Source organism: Phasianus colchicus, chromosome 7 (assembly GCF_987193195.1).
Source record: "Phasianus colchicus chromosome 7, bPhaCol1.hap1.1, whole genome shotgun sequence".
Lineage (NCBI taxonomy): Eukaryota > Metazoa > Chordata > Aves > Galliformes > Phasianidae > Phasianus > Phasianus colchicus.
In genome coordinates, this window is record NC_143442.1 from 9414951 (window position 1) to 9437648 (window position 22698).

General features: G+C 40.5%; 1 protein-coding gene across 10 annotated transcripts in view; it reads right to left on the minus strand.

Moving 5' to 3' along the window:
• The window catches only part of KALRN (kalirin RhoGEF kinase), a 447706-nt gene that overhangs the window by 102797 nt on the left and 322211 nt on the right, over positions 1 to 22698 (minus strand). For all 10 annotated transcript variants that reach the window (XM_031590658.2, XM_090143646.1, XM_090143648.1 and 7 more), the window contains exons 22-33: positions 21227 to 21409; positions 20386 to 20504; positions 19369 to 19435; positions 18373 to 18482; positions 17594 to 17663; positions 15870 to 15959; positions 13258 to 13350; positions 12615 to 12726; positions 11247 to 11437; positions 10766 to 10867; positions 9928 to 10070; positions 8689 to 8791 (exon numbers count right to left, since the gene is read on the minus strand). In XM_031590658.2, coding sequence (XP_031446518.2) covers positions 8689 to 8791; positions 9928 to 10070; positions 10766 to 10867; positions 11247 to 11437; positions 12615 to 12726; positions 13258 to 13350; positions 15870 to 15959; positions 17594 to 17663; positions 18373 to 18482; positions 19369 to 19435; positions 20386 to 20504; positions 21227 to 21409 — 1383 coding nt within the window. The remainder of the gene's footprint in view (positions 1 to 8688; positions 8792 to 9927; positions 10071 to 10765; positions 10868 to 11246; positions 11438 to 12614; positions 12727 to 13257; positions 13351 to 15869; positions 15960 to 17593; positions 17664 to 18372; positions 18483 to 19368; positions 19436 to 20385; positions 20505 to 21226; positions 21410 to 22698) is intronic.

Consider the following 22698-nt stretch of genomic DNA (forward strand, 5'->3'; position numbering starts at 1 on the left):
TTCTTTCTAAGCCTACCATTTCTATAATCTAGTGCCTGGCCAAGAATGGCTAAAGATAGCCCCAAAATACCAACAGACACTTCCAGTTCTTCCTAAGTCCTCATTTTGGGGGAACTATGCAATCTAGTCACTATAATGTATTCTGTCAACAAATTTGCAAAAGTAGCATGATGCTGAAACAAGAGAATTTGTTTCACATCTAGAGCAGGGCTGTATACAAAGTGGTTCATAAACCTTTTAGATAGCAAGTCTCAGCAAGTGCCAGTGCAACATCACTAGATGTGAGTCTCAAGGCAGCCTTAGGGATCATCTCACCTGTCCTGGGCCACAGCCCAGTATTAGTATTCTATTATTATTACAATAATTTATGGCAATAAATCTTGTTTCTTTGAAAATCGCAGTTGTCAGGCAACGACTGGTCTCACTTTAGAGCTGAGAAACAGGACGACGTGTTGTTCAGAAACATCCTGTGATTGAGAGATTTTACAATTTACCACATTTACAGTGAATTTGGAATACCTGTTATATCTGTATATCTATAAAGACAACCTTTAGCTGTGTGCCTTGTGCCTACGAGGGGAATTTGTTCATCAGCACATTAGAGTGGAATCTGATTTTCATGCTGCTAAGAAGAAGGGAATGGAGATATCAAGTGGGCAGCCAGAGAAATTGCCCTTAAATACCATATCTGTTTTCAACTTCGGCATTCACAGCTACATTGCTCTCAGGAGAGATTCAGCCTGAAGTGACCCCATACACTTGTTTTATCTGAGTACTGACTTATATCTTGAAATGTTAGTGACTAACTCATTTTCCACCAAAAGATGCATTAGATTGAGAGAAAGACTGAAAGCAGACTGAATGTTGGTCCTTGTCTCATAAAAGAAAAAATAAATCTATGAAAATCAAAAGTTTCTTAACAAAAGGGATGGGTTCTTTAGTAGGGTCTGTTGTGTCAGGACATGGGGAAATGGTTTCAGACTATGAGAGGGGAGATTTAGGTTGGATATAAAGAATTTTTTTTACAATAAGGGGAATGAGCCACTGGCACAGGTTGTCCAGAGAGGTGGTGGATGCCCCATCCCTGGGGATGTCCAAGGTCAGGCTGCATGGGGCTCTGAGCACCTGATGGAGCTGTAGATGTCCCTGTTCATTGCAGGGGGGTTGGACCAGATGACCTTTAAGGGTCCCTTTCAACTCAAAGGAGTCTGTGATAAATTAAAATTTACAAAAGAATGTGCTTTGCAAAAGAAACGGAGCACACTTTGTTTGTCCTGGGTGTAACTCTCAGTTATACAAAGAAGAAAATGCTAAAAAAAAAATCTTTGGGAAAAAAAAATAATCTCTTCTTCAGACTGTACTTTCAGGGACTTTCAGCTGGATTTCAGTATCTGATCACCCAACTGAATCTGGATTTCTATCTGTCATTATTTAAAATTGCAAATTAAAAACTGTGGAGGTATTAAGGAAATATATGCTGGTTCTGAGCTGAAGGAAGCAAACCCATGAGTGCAGTCACTGTTCATGCACCACTGAAACAGCCTTCTTTTGGGGACATAATTGTGTCCAAGTATTTTTTGAGCAGAGGACACTTGAAGAGCAAGGACACTTTCAGAAACATCAGCAAAGATATTTAAAATGCATGGCAAATTTCATGGATGCCATTTATGAGCTTATTTCCTGGGAATATCAGCTAATGAGCAATAGGATTTCTGTTCCCATGGACACTACTGATGTTCCAAGTTTCCAGGCGTTCATTCACTTTTGTCCATGAAATGAAACTACAGACTGTTACAGAATCAGCAGGCTCTCCATAGGCAGCAACTCTCTGTAGGCAGCATTTTTTTCTTTTGTTTTCAAAGCGCATTAAAAATAATTACATTGGGATTAAAGCTTATTTAATGTTATATGATTAAAAATCTGATGCTATTCATCTCACTTTAAATGTCTTTTCAGGGGAGAAAGAAAGAATCCCCTGAAAAGCTTGTGCTTTATTCTTTCCTTTGTTTTGGCACTGCCATATTTCCACAGCGATGAAACCAAGGTTGATGAAACACTCAAATCTCTGGGAAATTTCTTGCTAATGTTCAGCTATTGAATTAAAAAATGGGATCTGAAATTCATCCGGTGCCATCGTTTCAGTTGGTTGTGAAGGAAGTTGCATGGCCACTCAGAGCAAAAAGAAATGGATAAGGCTCCACTGTGTGATTTGGACTTAAGATAAAGTTCCCTGAGCAAACCATGAAGCGTGCACAAATTTCATGTTGTTTCAAAAGGAGCTGTTCATGTTTTTCTTTGCTTTTCAAGAGAATCTGTACACCTTTTCTAAGAAAACTCTTTGAAACAAGACAGCATGCCTGTAGAGCTCCCTCCACCCTCTGCTCCCTGAACACTTGCTGGCAACAACAGAAAACAAATGTCCTTATCCTCAGCAGCACTTGGACCCCTGACAGGTCACTTCTCAGAGGTAAACCTCTCGATCATCTACTTTTTACATTTAAAAATGAGTGATGGAAAAGACAGATAACACATAATTCAAGCTAGGATCAGACCTGGCTGAAAACCAAGGCTGGAAAGAATTACTTTTTCCCTTGTTTTGAAATGTGGCTCCAATCCCAAATGCATTTTTTAGAGTTCTCAGAGAACCCAAAAGGCTAAGAGCTCCAGGTCTGTCCTGTGAGGTCTGTGCTATGGGCAGCGCCAGTGCTGATGGCTGTGCTAAGGGAGCTGGAGATCCTGTGCTACATATGTTAGAAATCCATGAGTCCTCAAACCAAAGGTTAAGTTATCCCAAGGCAGAGCTTAGGCCAGACACTGTAGAGCAAGACTTCAGAGGCAGCTCCCAGAGCCTAAAGAAATCTGAAGAAATTAATGCGGGAGAGATGTCAGCTCCTGGCTGAACAATTTATTTCCTTGATAAGATAAACATTTTGCTCCTACACAACAGTATCTTACAAAGAATTAACAACTATAGCTAATGAGCACTCAGGAAGGTTAATTATGGTGCCAAATTGCTTTATTCAGGACCTCCCTTTCTATCATGTCTTTCCATTTCCATAGGTGAGGGCAGCAAGAACTCAACGTGACAACAGTAGCAATGCTGGGCACTGTGAGAGCAATAGAGGTGTATCCTCTGGGACCATAACTCACTCCTCTTTTCTCCATCATATCTTCACAGGAAGAACTCACTTAACAGTCAGCAGTCATTTTCTGTTACATTAATTTTGCTCGCAGCACCATGATTCATCAGCCACTATAATGGAGCAGCACTCCAGACAATGCACTACTGAATACAGGAATGTCACTTGCCTAGATAGGATCACTGCAGAATAGCCACTGTACCTCCATAAGTGAGACCAAATCGATCCCTGCCTTTCCCCTTCAGAAACTCACAATTGCTAAATTGAACCCAATTTACTGAGAATAAAATATGTGGTTCAGGGGAAGAAACCTCTGCAAGTCAATGCCCAGCCTTACCTGTCAGACAGCTCTGTATGTATCAGCTTTTAATAGGCTCCAGAAAAGACAAAGATTTCTAAAGAAATACTCTGAATACTGTATTTAAGTGACTATCTGCTTTACTACCCAACTCCAAATTCTCATGATCATGCTTTCCCTTGGCTCTGTTACAGTCAGAATTTCTATCACACCTTACAACCTCCTTCCATCAGCTGCAGCATACAGCAGCCATTAACCACACTGACAGTGAAATGTGCCACTGAGGGGCTATTTGTATTCAGCCCCACTGCTCAAGTTCTGTAAAGGCTTCAGTCTACAGTGATACTTCCATTGATCCAAGCAGTGCTGAGTGATTCTTACCCCTTGGTGTAGCCCCTTTGCTGCAGCAGGAAAGCATCTCTTGCCCAGGAACCTGCTATAACTCAATTCCAAGATGGTTTTTTTTTTAGTCTGCTTGTTATGCCAGTTCCCTTGCTGAGAAACTAAGTAGAAATTAAATTGTCAGCTCAGTAAGAGTGCTCTTGTTAGCAGAATTAATTAATGTCTGCATTTGCCTTATGGTATTGTTTTAATTTCTCCACTTCTTTAATTCCTCTTCCAAAAATGTGAATCTCTCTCATTTCTGTTCTATGTTTGGATTTTCTTTATTTGACAAAATAATGTTTTATATTGGCATATATATATATTTTTAGATGTGTTTTTCTTATGTTGGTGTTCTCATTTTAAGACTTCAGTGGGATTTTTTTTTTAAAGGAGTATTACTATTTCACTATTTTATGGCAAATGTTTTCATTTATTTGAGATTAAATAAGAGAAGAAAGAATTTACAAACTTCCTACTCACTTCTTTGCAAGATGCCTGGTTAGAAAGGCATCTTGAGTTTTTCCACTTCAGATTTAGGCACTCTTACAACTTAATTCCTGAATTAATTTATGCTAGGAAGCAACGATTGATCACTTCTTATTGCAAATGCTGAAGTGGTAACTAATAAGCTTAGTGATTTCCCCTATATTCTCCTTGTGAGGGACAGAAGAGAAGAGGTTTCCTTCCATACTGAATGAGAGAGCATTTCTGTTTGCTATCTTCTTATTTATTTTCAAGTCAGCACACATTAACACAAGGTGTGTTTCCTGGAACTATTGCCTATTTCAGACAGCACAGGTTATGGGCTGGCTGTTGGACTACAAAACCTGTAATGCTTGTATGACTCTATGACTCTACATTGGTGTACAGCTCAACAGAACACAAGCCCAAAGGGATCAGTAGCATCAAAGGAGAGTATAGGGGATCAAGTTGCTCCTCATAACTGTATGACTTAGAAAGGAAACTTCCAAGGTACTGAGAATGAATACCTCTAATAGCATGCATTGTGACTCTTAGAAATGATAGATTTTTAAGGACAGAAGAGAGCCTGGATACTTGGTGCCTTAGCTTCCTTTGTAACAATGTGAAGTAGTACTATCTGCATCAGATCCTAATTTCTGCTTAAGCAATGATAGCAAAGGGAGAAGGCTGTTTTGCCCTGATTTGAAGCCTTTAGAGAAAAGAGAATCCACTTGTAAATGATTTGTTCTAAAAGTCTTAATTCAAAAAGCTTCCTTCATACTAATTACCTCTGATCAGAAAAACCTTTATTCTCAGTTTTTATGTAATACCACCAATGCAGAAGAGGTCAAGATCTCAGCCTCATGACTTCTGAAAGATGAACCGAGTCCAGTATTTAATGGAAGAGATAAAAGTAGATCATGTATGTTTATTTTTAGAGAGTAAAAACTTTTCAGTTCACATTTCAGTGCTTTTTTCTATATCCAAAAACAACAGGGAGAAACGAGCAGCTCTCCTCAGCGTACTACAAAGGCTGACAAAAAAGGAGCTATTAGAAGATGGATCAGTATCGCCAGGACCAGCTGTTTTACAGCCAATAGATCAATGGGCTTAACAAATGAGGATGCCCTGCATGCTAACATTTTCTTTATGCAATTCCCCACTGCTTTGAACCCAAATACAAAGATTGAAATCCTGTCTGCTGAGCTGAATAGGGTGAGGATTTCTCCTGAAGGAATAGTTTTTAGATAGCACATTGAAGAGGGCTTGCTGTACAGAACAAAAGCTGTCTGGTCTACCTTTTGGAAGAAGATGAAGTTTTGCATAGGAGGTTGCCTAGAAGCTGACATGGCTGCTCAGTGGAAATTACACTTACTCTAATAGTATTTGTTATCTGCTGATTCTTTAACACCAAGTCACGTTCATGAACCAGCGATTTCCCTCTTTATAATACTTTCCCAAAGGAAAATCCAACTAATTGTTTTTCAAGCCATGCAATATTTTAGGTTACAGATTGCATACAGACAAATTCACAGCATTTTACATGTTCTCTCTTTCTTTCCTTTCACAATGGTGCAGAGCTACAGATCTGATGGTATTTAATGAAAAAAAGTTAGAGCTCAGGGATAACTGCTTCATATATTTAGATAGATAGATAGATAAAAATACAAGAAAATTAAAGATATTAAGGACTAAGATCCAGATTTAAGAATGTACTTTGATATTTTATTAAAAAAAAAAAAAAGGAGTAATTATTTAATTATTATTTTGAATAGACATAGACATTTTCTTTTAATTTGTCTCATATAATTAACTGACCACTTCGTGTAGCCAGGAAAGATGGAATATTTAAAGAGTAACTTCTAAGAGAAGCCTGCAGCCATAAATCCTGCTGTAAATTACCTTCAATATAAAAAAGCTGCTGTGAATTCTCATCTGTATCCCGCATGGCATTTTGTTACAAACATGTTTGGAAGAATTCTTGCCTGCCCAAATTCTTAATCCAAACAGATAAATAAGCAATGCAGTGTGCTCTCAGATGCAATTTGTGAGTTAATACCTCAATGTTCCTAGTGCAAGATCACTCTGCTCCCAGCCTGGCACACTGCTAGCACTGCCAGGCTGTGCTTGTCAGTGAGGCTCTGAACAGCTGGGTCTTGCTAAAGCTAGGAAGGAAGTTTCTTCTAGCTCCTCTGGATGGAGATCTCAGGGGCACTCAGGGCAGTCACTCAAAGCCTCATTTAGAAGTTCTGGGAATAACTTTTCTAACAAAGCTGGAGTTCAAGAGATAGGAAAACTCCTATTTGCTGAACACTTTACCTATCAGTGCTATTATCAGAACCGCACAGGTTAATTACAGTGTATGTTATAAAAACCTATATCTGTGCTGAGAGTGAAGGCAGGATGCCTCCATGCTGTTTCCATGGGAAGTACAAACACAGCTCCATCTGTCGTTAACTGGGGTAACGCTATGTAGAAAACCCAGAGAACTGTCAAGTGATGTGGAAAGTTTGCTTTCCTTGGAGCAAAGGCCTGGCAATGCAGCACTCTAAAGACTGAATTCTCCACAGCTTGCTGGCACTAGCATCTGTGACAGTATGAAAGGGGCTTTAGCAAGAGCTGCCTCTCTGTTGGAGGATGCTACACTAGTTGCTCAGATTCAACAAAGCACATACATTTACATTTAAGCTTTAACTGTACACTAGAATTTGCTTCTGTTCAGTAGAAGTACATACAGACACATGAATACAAACAGCCTTAAGTCAGCAGGTGAACAGATCCATCTTAAAAAAGTAAGATGATCCAACCCTTCTGCTGATTTAGCCTTTCCCCAGAGGTAACAAATTTTTGTGTGATTTGTTTCCCAGTTTACCTCCTACATGCCTTTGCCTTTCAATTCAGACAAGATCATTGTGTAAGAATTCCTACAACCCTTTCCAGCCTTGCATCCTGAAAGCAGCTGTTGTCATGATGGGCTGCCTTTCAAGGTAGAGCCCAATTGTCCCTGCTGTTGTTGGCACTACAGATCTTGTCTGCAGCTACAGCACTCAGTGGAGTGACTTACCCAGACCTGGCCTGCTACTATAACTCATGCAACTGAGCCAATGGTCTTGAGGCAAACCAACAAATCTTGTGCCTAAAATTAAGCATAAGCTCAAGTAATCTCCTAAGGCAGGGCCTCTTTCAGGAATGATAAATGTGAAAAACATGGAAAAGCAGGGTGAATCCATGTGGATTAAAGACATAAGAACGTATTCTGCATCAGACAAAGTATTTGCATGCATTATGGTGTTCTTTGGAGTAATACTTTTCTAATGCACATTACTAGTCAAAAACAAAGGAACAAAAAGAAGCAACAACATGGAAACATGCTTTTAAGATAAATAAGTTAAACACAACAGGTAATTTATTTGCAGTTAATTCAGTTAACTCCTATTAATTCCTCTGAGTTCAGCTTTCAAAATAGCCTCTGCACAGAAAAGTGTTTGTGAATTTTCTGACCATGAACACGAATTCTGAGTTTGAGAAGATACCCTTCTATCCTGTGAAAGTGGCAGTATAATTAAAGCTCTGGCAAACAGACAAATCCAAAATGATTCTGCAGAATTCATCCTGTTGCAAATTCAATATAGTTTCAAAGCAACACAGGAAGAGAATATGGATATTCTCATTACATTTGACAAACCTCATAATCATATTTGAAGCTCTTACTAATAGCCCATTTACTCTGACTACCAGCTGCTAATTCAGCTGAAGGCTGCAGCTGGAAGTATCAAGGTGACAAATTTGAGTCAGGCCTCCTAATCCAGGAGGATCTGGACTTGGACCATCTGACACATGAAACAGGGACTACATACATGCCAACAGCATGCAGCATTCCAACAGAATGCCGTGTGTCTTAGGGCCATCCATATGTTCCACCATATGTCCATGAGGATGGGATCCAAAATCACAGTCTCTGGAAAGGGTAGGTCTCCCTGACTCTCAAGGTACCAGCCAGGATCCCAATTTTGCCATATTAATTGGTGTGTAAGCACCTGTATTCCCTCCAACAAAGCAGTCATTATAGCTCAGCAGGTAAACATGGAACATAACCATTTGCTGATTCAGAAGATGGATCCCACAAGGCAAGTTTTACTAAGGAAGAAGAAAAGGTTGCTCTGGGCTGTATTTCTTCAGAGCCAATTCAACCTCAAAGAACTGCAGTAACAGAGATGTTACCATGTAAAACAGCAGTACTGATGAGCATCTAGAAAGAGACTGGATTTTAATAGCCTGGCCTCAGGGGATACAAATTTTGACTCAGTAAAAAACAGATTGCTATATTATGACTTCTATTCTGCTTTTCACTTACATCTTTTGGGAGACAATTAGCTGCAGCATATTTTCACGTTCCAGTCCTACCTTATCACTGTCCACTGTATTCTGTGATGTCCTGGATGCAATGGAAATGGTGTCAGGTTGACTGCTTCCATCTCCTTGGCTGTCTGCATCATCTACTCCATCTCTGCAAAAGAAATAACAGGGAAATGACTGTGCTTGCTTAACGCACCACCTTGCAATGTGCACAACTTCATAGGTGGATTTGAGAAGTGCCGAGTCAGCGTGCCAGAGTTGGCTTTGTGCTAAAATTACCTCACTGATACAGCCCATGCTGCCGTGTAACTCGTAATTTAGAATGATGTCATCCTCAGCCATAGGGTTGGGATTAGCATGTAATCACAACCTTAGTTGCTGGAAACAGGCTGGTGGTTCCCTGCATATTTACAGCACAGAAAATGCTGGCGTTCAGAAATAGCTCTGTAATGAGGGTGTCAAGCAGCATTTTTTTCTTGAATTAGATTTCTGCCTTCACCAAAACCATGCAGCAGAAGCCGTGTGTGGCACAGAAGGCAGGGCCATTTCTCCTGTCTCACAAGAATCACCTTTTCTGGAATTTAATATTAATAAAGAAGATATCCAAACAAACGTGAGTAATGACAGTGTAGAACCTAGGTCAGGATCTTCCTGGTGGCCTTGCTTGCTCCCTCTTTGAAAACCTCAGTAATACAGCCCACAGTAAGTGGCTGCATGATTACATTTGATGAGGAAGGGGAGATGCTCAAATTACAAATGGCTTTTGGGAACACCAGCCTGACAACAAAAGAACAGTGCCTTTACATAATTTCTGTTTCATCTGGGATTGACCAAAACAATTTAATATTTCCTCCCAGGCTGAAATGAATTTCATATTTCATGACAAAGCACAGATACTCCACTCTGGTAATAGAATGTCACAATGAGCTATGATTTTAGTTGTTAAACAGTTTAAAATATCAGATAGGAAAAAAAAACAAAACACCTGTTAATACTCAAATCTGAAAAAGTAAATTCTACTTTGGGAAAGAAACATAACCTTAGACTCTGAAGAAGTTTTTACTGCACATTTCTCTCCAGTGCTTTAGAGTACTAAGGACTTTTGTATGGATATCACGGAAAAGCTACTTTTGCCAAAACAACATAAAACAAGTAAAGATGATCAAAACTGCTTTTAACTATGGTCAGAAAGTGCAAATGAATCCAGCAAAAAAACCACAAACAATACATTGCTATTGGTTGACAAATCTCTAATGACTTCATGTTGTGTGCAGTGACTGAGGTTACCTTCTACTGTTGTTTCGCTGCTTTGCTGGTGTCTTGGGGAGCTGAATTGGCTCTTTCAGAGCTCCTTTCAGATGGATAATTCTTTCTTGGATGACTTCTCGTATATTTTTGATCCATTCCTGTTTTGTTTCAATACTCGATGCCTAAAGTTCCACAAGGCAGAAGGACAGACACTTTATCAAATTCCCATATCACCTCCTCTGAAGAATACTGATTGGCTGATGAAAATGCATAATTAACTTTTTCCTCTCTGCTGTATTACTCAAACTACTGGAATACCTAGGAACCCCAGGAGAACTGAGGGTATTTTACCAGACCTTCTTGGCAAGCAACAGCAAAGCAGCTAAGCTCTGGATAAATATATTTAATGCTAGTAATGCAGCATGCTCTGTGAAGGGGAAATAGGTTATCAGTGCACAGCTGGGATTTCCTCAGACAAAATAACTACAACATAAATTCTTCATTAGAAACTCACTTGACTGAAATGTCTTTCAGCTCTGGAGGGTTGCGGGAACTATTGACTACCGATATGCCCAGCAGCATAGGACTAAGAGAATTACACCTCCCAGTCCAACACCCTGAGATGTGCCTTCCATTAGCATGCAGCTGCTCAACCTGGAGTTCAAGAGATGCTATTTCAGCAAGGCTGCACAACTGCACTGTCCTGTTTCATACTGTGGCCTTGGAACCAAATTGCTCCTGATGCAGGCTTGACCCCACCACAGACATGGAAGCAATGTGAATATGAGGAGGGGAGAAATTGACCTTCCACTTTAGGGCTCCTGAGGCCTCAACTAGAAGCTCTAAAGGCAAAGAAAACAAGTGCAAAAAGACTTACTTTTAGCACTGTTTTATTGTCTGAGGATGGTGTTCGTCCAGACCACAAGGCAAATTTACAGGGATCTCCTTCAACATGTTCAGTCACTCCCAGTTCTGAGGTCTGGTGTGGAGGAAAGATGATGAGAGATTTCATACCGGTTAAGCCTCAGGAGTTGAGAAAACTTTACATTTATAGGGACAAGCAGGGAATGCAAGTATGGATCAGAGGATAGAAGACACAGAAAAACATCAGGGGGTGGCAAGGAAGAGCGAATGGTCTGACTGATCCTCGTTGCGTTTTCCACCCACCCATCACATCTCACTGTCCCAAACCCTTCCAGGCTCACTGCAGGTTTAGCCTCCCATTGGTCCCAGGGCCAGCTCTTTCAGGTGGCATGAATATCCCCACTCAGTGTGGGGACACGTACACCATCCCCCAAACTGTACCTCTACCTGCAAGAAATGCAACAACCGCATTATTTCTCTTCAGCCACACCTACCAGTAACTTGTTCTTGTAAACATATTTTGTGTGTCCTGAAGAGTCTTTGATCTCCTTGCTAAACACCAAGGAGATTTCAAAGAGAAACAAATGCCTCTCACGGCCCTTCCGAATGAGTGACTTGGGATCCCACACTTGGAAGGAATCCTGAAGAATCAGCTCTCCCTGGACATCTAGATTCTCATCAAACCCTGAATAGGGAACACAAAACACATTGGTTAACACCTAACACAGTATTAGTTCTTGGTGCCAGTAATGCTCAGAAACATCAGAGCAAGGAAGACTTGCAGTAAAAGGGTCTTTCTCTTCTTTATGCATATTCATAAAAGACATTTATGGGCACCTCCTGCCCCAGTGAAAGTATTTTTTTGCTTTTGTTTGTCCACTGCCATGACATAATTATTCTATTAGAGGCTGTTTTTCTACTATCACATGATGCTATTCATCTCAAGGGGACAGATTACTCAAAAGCTATACTGGAAAACCAGACTCCATAGGGAAATCATCCTCACTGCATTCTGACCTACACTGGATCAATTCACACCAAGAAATCGTAATCACCTGCTGCTTAGGTACCAACACCTTCCCCTTTTTTGTTTTTTTTCTAACTCCAGCTAGGCAGGAAATGATTTTTTCTTGCCAAGAAAATGCTTTAGAGACAATAAACCATTACTGTCTTGATTAAAGTGTTCAAATTTCAGAAATACCCCACATAACAAAAAGTCAGTGAAAGGCTTATCTTTTGGTCAACTCTTCCCCCTCTTCCCCCCCTGTAATTTTGAAATGCTTTATGATAGATTATTGTATATATTTATTTTTAATCTTCGGGCTGATTTCACCAACATTTTGAGCCACGAGATGTTTTGACTCAGAAAACCAGAACTTTTTCTTTTGAAATACTGAAATAGTATTTAGAAGTCAAAGAAACAATAAGGTTGGAAAAGTTCTCTAAGATCACCTACTCCAACTATCCCCCAGCTAGAAATATTGTCCACTAAATCATGTCCTCAGTGCCACATCTCCACAGTTCTTGAACTTGTCCAGGAACGGTGACTCTACCACCTCTCTGGGCAGACTGTTCCAGTGCAGTGTTCTAATCATTGTAATGTAATAATCATTGCAGCCATGACTAAAGCTATAAAAACAGTTTCAGAGAGTATTTTTGTTTCAGTATGTAGGAAAATTTTCAGCAAGTAAATATGTATAAAAGTATATAAACATATACTACATGTATACATAAGAGCTACCTGAAAATGATGATCAGCCAACAGTACTGCTACAGTCAATCTGTGCTAACTTTCTAAGCAAGGTACAAGAAGTTTTAATTCACTCCTAAAGCCCTTTTCTGCCCCAGGCACCCATCTGTACCTTCCAGCATGCTGACATGCATTGCATCATTAGCTTTCTTGGGGACACTGAGCATCACTTCCAGACCATCCTTGAGCTCCCCTTTGCCTTCCTCACAGCAGGTAAGCAGTTCCTAAGAAGCAAAGCAGAACACCTGTAAGCAAACTGACCAACAAGCTGGCTTTATCTCAGACCATGTTTTTGGTATGTAGACTGCAGCATTGCAGTGACAGAAGAAAGCTGGACTGCACCCACTGTGGATGCAAATAACAGGGATCAAATGGAAATGACCAAGAAGCAACACAGTGAGGTGCTCTTGAATAGGAGCTCACTCAGAGGGTTTCTGGGCAGTTACCCAGCTGGGAGCAGGCCTCCAGCAGCTCCTTAGCACAGTGCAGGCTGCACTACACCCAGGATGGGTAAGCTCCTTCTGGAAGGAGGCTCTGAGGGGTAGCCCAGAGGGGTGAGGACTGAGAGTATGCATAGGCCATCCCCGGAGCTCTGGTTGTGCACTGCAGGCTTGCTGAGATATTCACAAGGCTGTGGTAAGCCTGTCATAGCAGTAACCTGGTGTGAGGCACAGCGTTGTCACTGCATTGGAAGTTAACTCATTACAACTGAGAGCTGCTCTGCAGGACCCAATTTGGTCAGCTCACTAAGGTACCTTCAGGAGGAGTTGATATTTTGTGATCCTCTGGACAGGCTTGATTAAATAAGAAGAGATAGAGTTGGCCAGACCATGCCTTTGCTGAATTTCCTAGAAGAGATAAAAAACAACAATCAGTTATGGAAAATTGTTAACCCCCAGTGAGACAGAACCACCCATAACTTCAGCTCTGTATCTCTCTGTTTCTGTGTGTAGCTTTTTAACTCTCTTCCAGCTCACATGCAGTGAGCAGCGTGAATATTCAGAGAAGTAGGCAACAAGCTGTGGTGTCTCCTTTGGCCATTCAAACTGCAGGAGCACTCTGCAAGTTCAGCTGATGCTATGCTAAGCAAGCTACACAAGCGTTAATTTATATATGACCTATCTGCTATGAGGGCTGAAAGCAGTTTTAACATTCAATTAAAATGAAGAGACATGAAATTAAATTGCACAAGTTGGGTGCAGTTTAGCTGTCTAAACATAAGGATCTAGTGCCATCCAAAAGCCCTGGGGTAGCTGAAATATCCACATGGGAGCAGCAGGGCTGACAGTGCTGACAGACCTGTGGTGCTCTGAGGTGGCAGCTGGGGCCAGGAGAGATCCTTATGATACCTCTGATAGCAATGAATATTTCTGAATCTCAGCCAAAATGTCTGTTTTGATCACTGTGATGTGATCGTTAACTTCTGGAGACACTGATACCCAGTGAAGTCCAGCAAAGGGCCCAGCTACCTCCTGCAGCTGGTTCCACTTGGAACATCCCACAAGATGCTATTGCACACATTTGGCCATCTAAAGGATGCTCTGATCCCTTATGCCCTGTAGGGGCAGATTCTGTGCTGAAGCGGAACAGGCTAGGATTCCCTGCCCTCTGCCAGGCTGCCTCCTGATACAAGAAAAGATGGGACTTATCTGCAGCTAGAGGGTAAATTTTAGTTTGGAAAGTTTATAGTTTATAAGCAAAGCAAGATCTGTAGGGAGGGAAAATAACCATCTTTATCTTAGAATAAACCTATAGAATAAACTAGGCAAGTTCTCAAAACATCCCAGCTCCAACAGCACTGTTGCTAATTCTCTTCACAGTTTCAAATGAGATACATCACTTATCTTTGCTCCTTCCCCTAATGAGCTAACCTTTGCAATGAGTCCTGCAGCCAAACCTTTTCCATGGACTTTAAGAGTTCAATCAGACTGCTGGGACTGCTTATTTTCATCTCAAACATGCCTTTATATGATGGTTTAAGCAATCTGGGGGGATTTTCAAGCAGGCTTCATGCTGAGGGACATTATTCTAGCTAATTCTCTCTTCATCAGGGTGTTTTGGGAAATTCCATGTTTGGGAAAAAAAGATCCTGCCATTTGACCACTGCCACTCTAAAGTGAAGATCAGAAGGATCTGCCATTAGTCACTACCTTAGTCACTTGGTCTGAGAGCCTAGAGGAGTTTGGCAATAATCTGCATTCTCTTTTTACATAGACACTACAGAGTAGCCCTCCACAATTCCCACTAGTGAAAGGAAAATATAACCTCTTGCAAAGAGGTCTTGCAAAACAGCAGATGCTAACCAATGAATACTCACTATTAAGCAACATCAGGAAGGTTTCTAGCCCATACATCAAGCTAAAGTGAAAAATCTTAGCAGAAGAAACACCTTCGTACCTCTAAGGATGCTTACCCCTCCATCACTTCTCCACCATCATTACAAACCATTCAACAGGCTCAAGCGCCACCTCCTGGAAAATCCATTTCGGTTCAATTCTGCTTAAATCGGTAATAAGAAAAAAAAAAAAAAAAAAAAAGAAAGAAAAATCTCTTCTGGCTCACGTGAGCTCTCTGTGTGTTTAATTGAAACGCTCTGATCACTGGCACAGACTAAACCCAGAGGAGCTGATTCGTGTCAGCTGCCAACCACATTACAGGTTGGATCCTGCTGAGAGGTTACATTTGTAAAAGGATTTTCAGTGCTTTAAAAGAAAGACATGAAGTGTTTCTTTTTTTTTCCTTTTTTTTTCCTTTTTTTTTTTTTTTTTCCAGGAAAACAATTACCTAAAGCTATAAGCTAACAGATAAGTAAGGCAAAATGAATGAGGCTTCAAAAATCAGAGGGAAAGCGGTCTATAAAACCAGGATTAGAGCCTGCAAATGTTTATTACCAGATGTAGCACTTGTAAGGGAAACTTGTAAAGGAGACTGCTTGCAATTAGCAAGCAGTGGTCTCCTTTACCAGCACAACGAAGCAAATGTTACTCGAGTGGGTAAGATTTGTAGAACTGGTGGACAGGATCTTGTTTTGTATTTCTGGTCATAAAATATAATAGGATTTGCTTTTCATTTTACCACTATACCTGGAAGCAGAGAGTATATCTAAACCAGATCTTTAGAACTGATTTGGTCTGAAAAATGCATGAAGGCTCCCATAAGAATGCTGGTTTCTGCTAAAAGTGCCTTGCCACGTTGATGAAGATCACATATCACACTGCAGCCCATCAGTTTTCACAGCATGTGGTATCTGCAGCAGAATGGAAAACCCAAATGCCAAGGCACCAAAAGGAATCTGTTGCTCAGATGTAAAGATAAGGTGTTTCAGCTGTGGTATGTGTGCAGAAGGAAAACAGCAATAGCTGCTTACATCAAAGAAAGTCCCTGCATGTTCCAGGATGAGCTGGCTGGAGTCAGGCTTGTTTTTGCAGTAGGTGACATACATCTGAAATTTATCTGCCTGTGAAAACAAACATCAAGGGAAAAGCAAGATAAGGTTTTTTTCTGCTCTCACAGTCTCTCATTAAGGCTCTCCAGGACAAACATAAGTGATAAAACCCTAAAGCAACGTGAGAATTGTGAATTAATACTTAGCAGCAGTTCATACCTTACCTGAGCAGTTCCGAGGTGCACCATATAACAGTTATGGGAAGCTTTTTTTTAAACATTTGTAACAGAAGGAAATCTAAAACTTTAATCCAGATGAAAACTCATTTCTGAGAGCTCTGATGAGGTTGCACAGATTGTATCTGAACGTCAGAAGGTCTGAAATCCCAGTCATGTAGTGTTGACTCTAACACCTATTTGCAGATAATGCCAGAGTGGAAACCCTGAGCAAGAGCTCACCCAGCTCAAGCAAGCTGGAGCCAACACTTCTGACTTCAGGCTCAGATCTGTGATGGCTGGCTCAAACTTGCCTTTACTACCTGGGTTGAGACTTTAATGGCTCAAACTTTATGTTGTGCTAAGAGTGCTTTGCATTTCATTTCCTAATTTATTTATTTTTAAGAGGAAATTAAAAGCATCTGTGTTGTTCTGCCTTAGAGCAGCTTTGTATTACTCAGTGTGGGTCACAGGGAGAGGAGGGCAGGCAGAGGAGGATGGACTCCTCTGATTAGTATAACATTTTCTATAGCAAGTATCTAAATAAAAAGACCTTGCAATTAGGCACGCAGTATTGTGAGTATGTCTCTAAGCACACACAGCACTAAACATGTATTGTTGCTGAGATGATGTGGTACAATCTTAAAAGTGAAGATTTTGCACAGAACTGTATGTAAATGTTTTCCATCTTTCATAAATATATAAACTTCTTCATCGTAAATAATATTTCTGAATCAATTTCATCAGTATTTGTGCCATCTTTTGAAATTAAAAGCCCATTTGAAACCACCCAGCCACCAAACCACTCATTTTTTTGGTAAATGAAAAGGTTCTATAATGACTTCAAAAATTTTATTTCCCAGCTTTATAACACAAATAAAACCAGCAGTGAAAACATGAAGATGGCTGACTTGCCTGGCAAACTTCTTGAAAAGAGGATGGTTTTCATACAGATAAACTACCGTAACCTCCTGTGCCCATGAAGACTCTTAGCATCAAGATTTCAAAGCCCTGTTGGAAATTTTCCTGGCAGTGGGTAACGGAATGAGAGTACAGTGGCTCAACAGTCTGACACTAATTTCTGAAGGAAAATGATGATAGAAGAAAATGTTCATGCCTCTGTAAAAGTCTCAAGCATGACTAAAATTCCCTAAGGAGAGTAGATGATGATTTCTTCCTCTCAGGGCCCTTTGCAAAGGAACTAATGTCACCCCTAAATAGACATTTGGTTTGACAAAATCCGTTAATCCGGTTGTTAAATCAGCAGATTTAGACACTAGGCTGGTCAGTGCAGGATGAAGAACAGGTCTCCAGAAAGCCTTCACACTACTGCTCAAGAGAAGAGCTAAGGAAGGGGAGAGCTAAGGAAGAAGCAGTTCTTGTTACCGCCCTTGTCACCAAGGAATAACCTTTGCACCAATTCTCAGCTCGTTTCTGTCTGTGCCAGAGGAATTAATTTGAATAAATAAAGAAAAGCAGCTGCTTCATTACCCAGGTGACAAAGCAGTGACCCACATCCTCAGGCAGTTGCTCATATTTCTCGAGTTCTTTCAGGAAAATGCTGAAAAAAGAAGACACCAATGTCATTAGTTACAATCAAATACCCAAGAGAAGCAAAATGACCAGTGAGATCAGTGTTAATGATTGGTAGTTGTATCTTGATTACGGGGCTAATCAAGTGTGCTGCCAATGGAGAAACTGTGTCTCTGCCAAGGCATACTTTGCTATTTGAGCACAACCGTGCCCAACTCAACTACAGTGAAAATGTAACAATCCTTAGTAGAAGTCATTGTGTTTTAGAAGACAAACTGATATGCAAGAACCAGACAGTGCATCTTCAGAAAGATCACTCCTTATGTGCTTCTGCGCCAGAAGTGATAAAACTTAGATGCATCCAGAAGAAGATGTCATTTCATCAACTGTAAAGCTGAAGGCCTGCTGTCTCAGAGTCCTATTCTTCTGCAAAGCACAAATACTGTGCTGTGAGATGAAAAGCACTTATAGAACTACAAAGCAGTGGTGTAATGTGACTTCAACATTGTTAATCAACTGTAGGCAAAGTTTAAACAAAGATGCGATTCATTTTTGTAAAAATAAACAAAACAAGGCATCAAACATTATTTTGCATATTTGGATTAATTACTTTGCATTCGGATGTGCATTCTACTGCAGGCATTCACAGCGGACACCACAAAGATGTATAAGGATACACATGCCTTTAGTTTCCTTAGTTTCCAGTAAACATCAACAAAAATGTTAAAAAAACTTACTTGTTATGGAAGTCATATATCTCCTGGATATTGCCAAAGATGATGTGTTCTTTATTAAGGATCCCAGCGGGTATTTCTTCCACTCCACTTGTCATTTCCCAAAGGTAAGTCTGGAAGACATCAGCAAATCTTAGCTTTGAGAACAAATGCAGTGCAGAAGAATAGATATCCTTGTTTTGCTGCCAAAGGCATGGGCTGACAAGGGAACTATGCAATTTGAGATTAAACAAATAAGGTAAAAAAACAGATGTTCCAGTGTCACAAAAAGCTCTCCAGAGAAATTCAAAGTGCTAATGCTGAGAAGTTGTCTGAGACAAAGCAAAAACATGTCAATAGCACCTGTCTTTGCTGTCCAACTGATGTTGTCCAAGAACTGCAGGCAGAAACAATTGAAAGATAACCTGGATTTGCCACTTCAGTAGCATTAGACACATAAAAATCTATTTGAAACTGCGGAAATATGAAAGCTGACAGATTTCACTAAAAAAAACACTGCCTTTTGCCCTGAATATCACAGTCTCCTTCAGAACTACCCTGTTGAAGAGCTAGGTAAGGTATTTGACTGTACAAATCCAGCTCTTCCTCTAGCTTGAGGCAATCTCTAGTTTGAGATGATCCAAAGTAAGAGATTTAAATTCTTAAGGAAATGCTACATGACTGAATAAAGCCTGGAATCCAACAAATTTCAGGTCAACGCACTAACTGCTCTTCACTGAATTCCAGGACGTTGCTATTACTCTCTGCAGGATGAGCACAGCTTTGCAATTAAAGGCACACTCAGGTGCCCCCAGAGGAGCAGACTTTAGAGATATACATGGGGAGCACAGGGTGTAATTCTGCCATGGGGTGCAGACCCCCTCAACTCCCACTCAGCTCCCACCGCCAGTAGGACATGGCCCTGTGGTCAGGCACTAATGGTGGGTACATCACACCAACAATGCAAAGGATACCAGGCCCTTCCTAAAAGTACTGGGCACTCTCCAGGCTGTAACTTACCTCTAAACACTCATGTAAGTCCCTGACATAAGCTTTTTCTGTCTGAAGAAGCTCAGCCATAATGAATCTGGAAAAAGAAAGTATTTCAGGCATGCTGGACATTACAGGAAATGTAATGAAGAGAAAACACAGCATCTTCCTGTTGTCTTTGTGAATCAATGGACTTCCACTCTAAACCTTCGGCTGCTTCACTTTGCACCCTTCACTTCAACAAAATAAATATCAATTAATACTCTAGTCTCTTATAGGCTTATTTTTTAAATAACTTTTCTGCATAAAATTCTATTCAGTTGTATTTTTGCAAACCTGAGGAGTGATTTACTCTCTACTTGCCAAACTTAAATAGCCAGCTGATTTTCAGTAATTTTTTTCCATGAAAAAAAGACTTGAGATTCCTCAACAAGTCTTGCAACTTCACTAATACGCAATCGTAAGCCACCCTGAAACATGAATTTTAGCAGCAACACTGAGAGGGTTGGCAGACACAACTAAACTAATTTGAGAGGGCTACAACAACTTGGTATCCAAACCAATGGGAACTCCAGCAACCACATTTGTAGTGTCTCAAGCTGGGTGTCCCAAAGTTCAAATGCTCAATATTTTGAAAATGTGCCATGGAAGGACCAAGTGTACCATTGCCTTCTGAAGGAGAAACGGTACTGACTACTTCAGAGAGATGAGAAAGTCACCCTGTTCATTTCAGCTGTCACATACAGCCAGAAAGAAATCATGACAATGAAGTATCTCAGTGACATCAAGCTCTGAGCAAAGTGCTCATCTCATTCCTTTCCCTTTCTAAAAGTAACCTCTGATTAAAACCAAAAGAAAGTCAAACTGTATGTTCTGAGATTCTCTTGCCTACAAGTCACAGCTTTTGCTCTACAACTGTACACATATCTCAAGAGCTCCACAGCTGGAAGGAGTTACAGGGCTGTCATCCCATTCTGGTCATGCAGATATCACAGAATCACTTTTAAATAATGTGTCGTGGCACTCTCAGAGAGTTTTGGGACATACTCTTTCTTTCTGGCTGACTTTCTTTTTTCTTCATTGACTTCATGATTTGCATCTCGCAGCTTTACCTCCCGGTCTGAAAGACTTGCTGGAATAATATCTAGTTCGAGGTCCTTGTTATCCTAGAAGCAGTAACAGAGCAGACTTTAAGTCCATTGTAATCCTACTGTTGTGTAAAATGCATCATGGTTGTGAGATTAAACACATAAGAAGGGGTAAGAAGCGGTCAGTAACTGTGTAAACCAGAAACTCAGCTCAAGGAAGAGTACATTTATCTTGAGGGTGTGAGGGAATTTATTCATCTTTGATACTTTACTTTGAGGGTGACTGACCAACAGGTTTTTAAGTGTTACTATGGCCAGGAAATAGCATGAGGTTCTTATTTTTGTTAGCCTTGTATTGTTCTATTTCACCTAGCAGAGGTTAGAGATGAGGTTGGCGACCAATTTTTTATTCAGTTAAAGGATGAGAGAATGGAAACTTACAGTCAAGGCCTGGGTCTAATGGCATGGAAGTAATATTTATGGTTTATGCTAAAATTAATACAGACTTTTATTCAAATAATGTGTTCCCCCCTCCTTCACAGTAGCTGGATAGTCTCCTGGAGAACAGAGCAAGCAGTTGTACAGAAATTCTCTCTGATCTCCATCTGACTCCTCCTCCTACCACCAATAAGTCACAAAAAACCTCTTTCTCATCAGAAAGAGCAGTCCTGAGGCCGACTAGATTTTAAGTGGTTCTAATATGCATACGATAACTTGCAACATTCATTTCATAGTCTTCTCTTCCTTCTGTGACTTTCAGATCTGGTACAAAACCTCAGAAGGACATGGACTTACAGTACCTCTGTATTGATTCCAAGGGCTTTCTCCAGGGAGTAGCGGTATTTCCCCATCCTGAGAGAGAAGTCACGGTAGCGTTTGTCAACGGTGGTCACCCATTTCCTGATTTCAGTGGCATGTATATGTCCCTTTTCTACAAAGCTGTCAGCCAGCTGGATGAGGAGCTTCACTTTCTCCTTTGTTTGCTGCCCAAAATATGGTCCACAGTTATGTTACACTATCATTATTTCTTTTAATTCACACAGCAATCAGAAAGAGCTCGCGATTTTATATATATTATTAAACAGCATCTGTACTTCAGATCATGAGGAATCAGATGCTTTAAACTTCACCCAGTAAAACATAAAAGGAATGACATTTTCATAAGGACAGTTACATCGCTGCAGGAGATATAGAAAGTCAAGTCATTTGAAGCCACACGCAAGCACAAAACACACTGGAAGTTAGAAACATCTCCTCCTCATAACCAAAAAATTTTTAGGGGTTTTGTGAGCCTTGGGGTAGAAGACAGGATTTTAAAGTTACACTTCATAAAACACACCACGTTACTTTGAATCTGTACCTAGGTGGTTCTTCAGACCTGTGCAGGCAGGTCATTAACACACTGTGCATCAGGCCAGGAAGGGAGTCTGAATCACTACTCTGTGCATCAGAAACGTAGTGCCAGTTGGAGCATTACAAAGTAAAAGATGACTGAACTCCAAAACATACACTGAGTCCCCATAATCTTCCTGAGGTCTTTTCTATTCCATTTGGGTCTGACTGCCTCCTAGTCATCATGGCTTTCCATACTGAGGAACTGTGCAAACCTGGCACAATGGGTGGTCATAAATTTTAGCATAGATTCCAAATCTACTGAAGGTGCCTGAACTCTCTGTTTAAGCCAAATGAAGTGCAAAATGCTTATAGAAAGAGTCAACTGTACAGACTGAACTCCAGCTGCTATGCACATGTAAATCCTCAAAAGTGAAAGGAGAATCAGTTGGATACCTAGAAATAGTGGTGTGATGCTCTTTGCCAGACATGAGACATGCTGTCAAGTGCTTGATGTTACCAGCAATCTGGCCACAAATGGACAAGCACATGTCAAATCCATGTTTTCCTGAGTTTAGTTTTGTGTTTAAAACCTCACAGAGATTTCAATGACAAAATAAATTAACAGGAGAATCAGAGGCTGTTCTAACAAATAAGGTAAATAGTTAAGCAAAGCTATGTATGGAGGAGTAAAAATCTGACTTCCTGTCATATGAAAGAGTGTCTCATTCCCAAAAGCTATTACTGTATTTGCTATCCAAACATTTGTTTTGGCCAGAAAGGTGCTGGGATCAGGAAGGCTTTCAGTTACAGCTTACTTTGAGAATATCATCATCTGGAAGCGACTTGCATTTACCAGGTTGCACGCGGCCTTGGAAAAATTACAGGTCAGCAGTCTAAGAGTGATTTATCACAGCCCAAGGGAGCAAGACTGGATGTA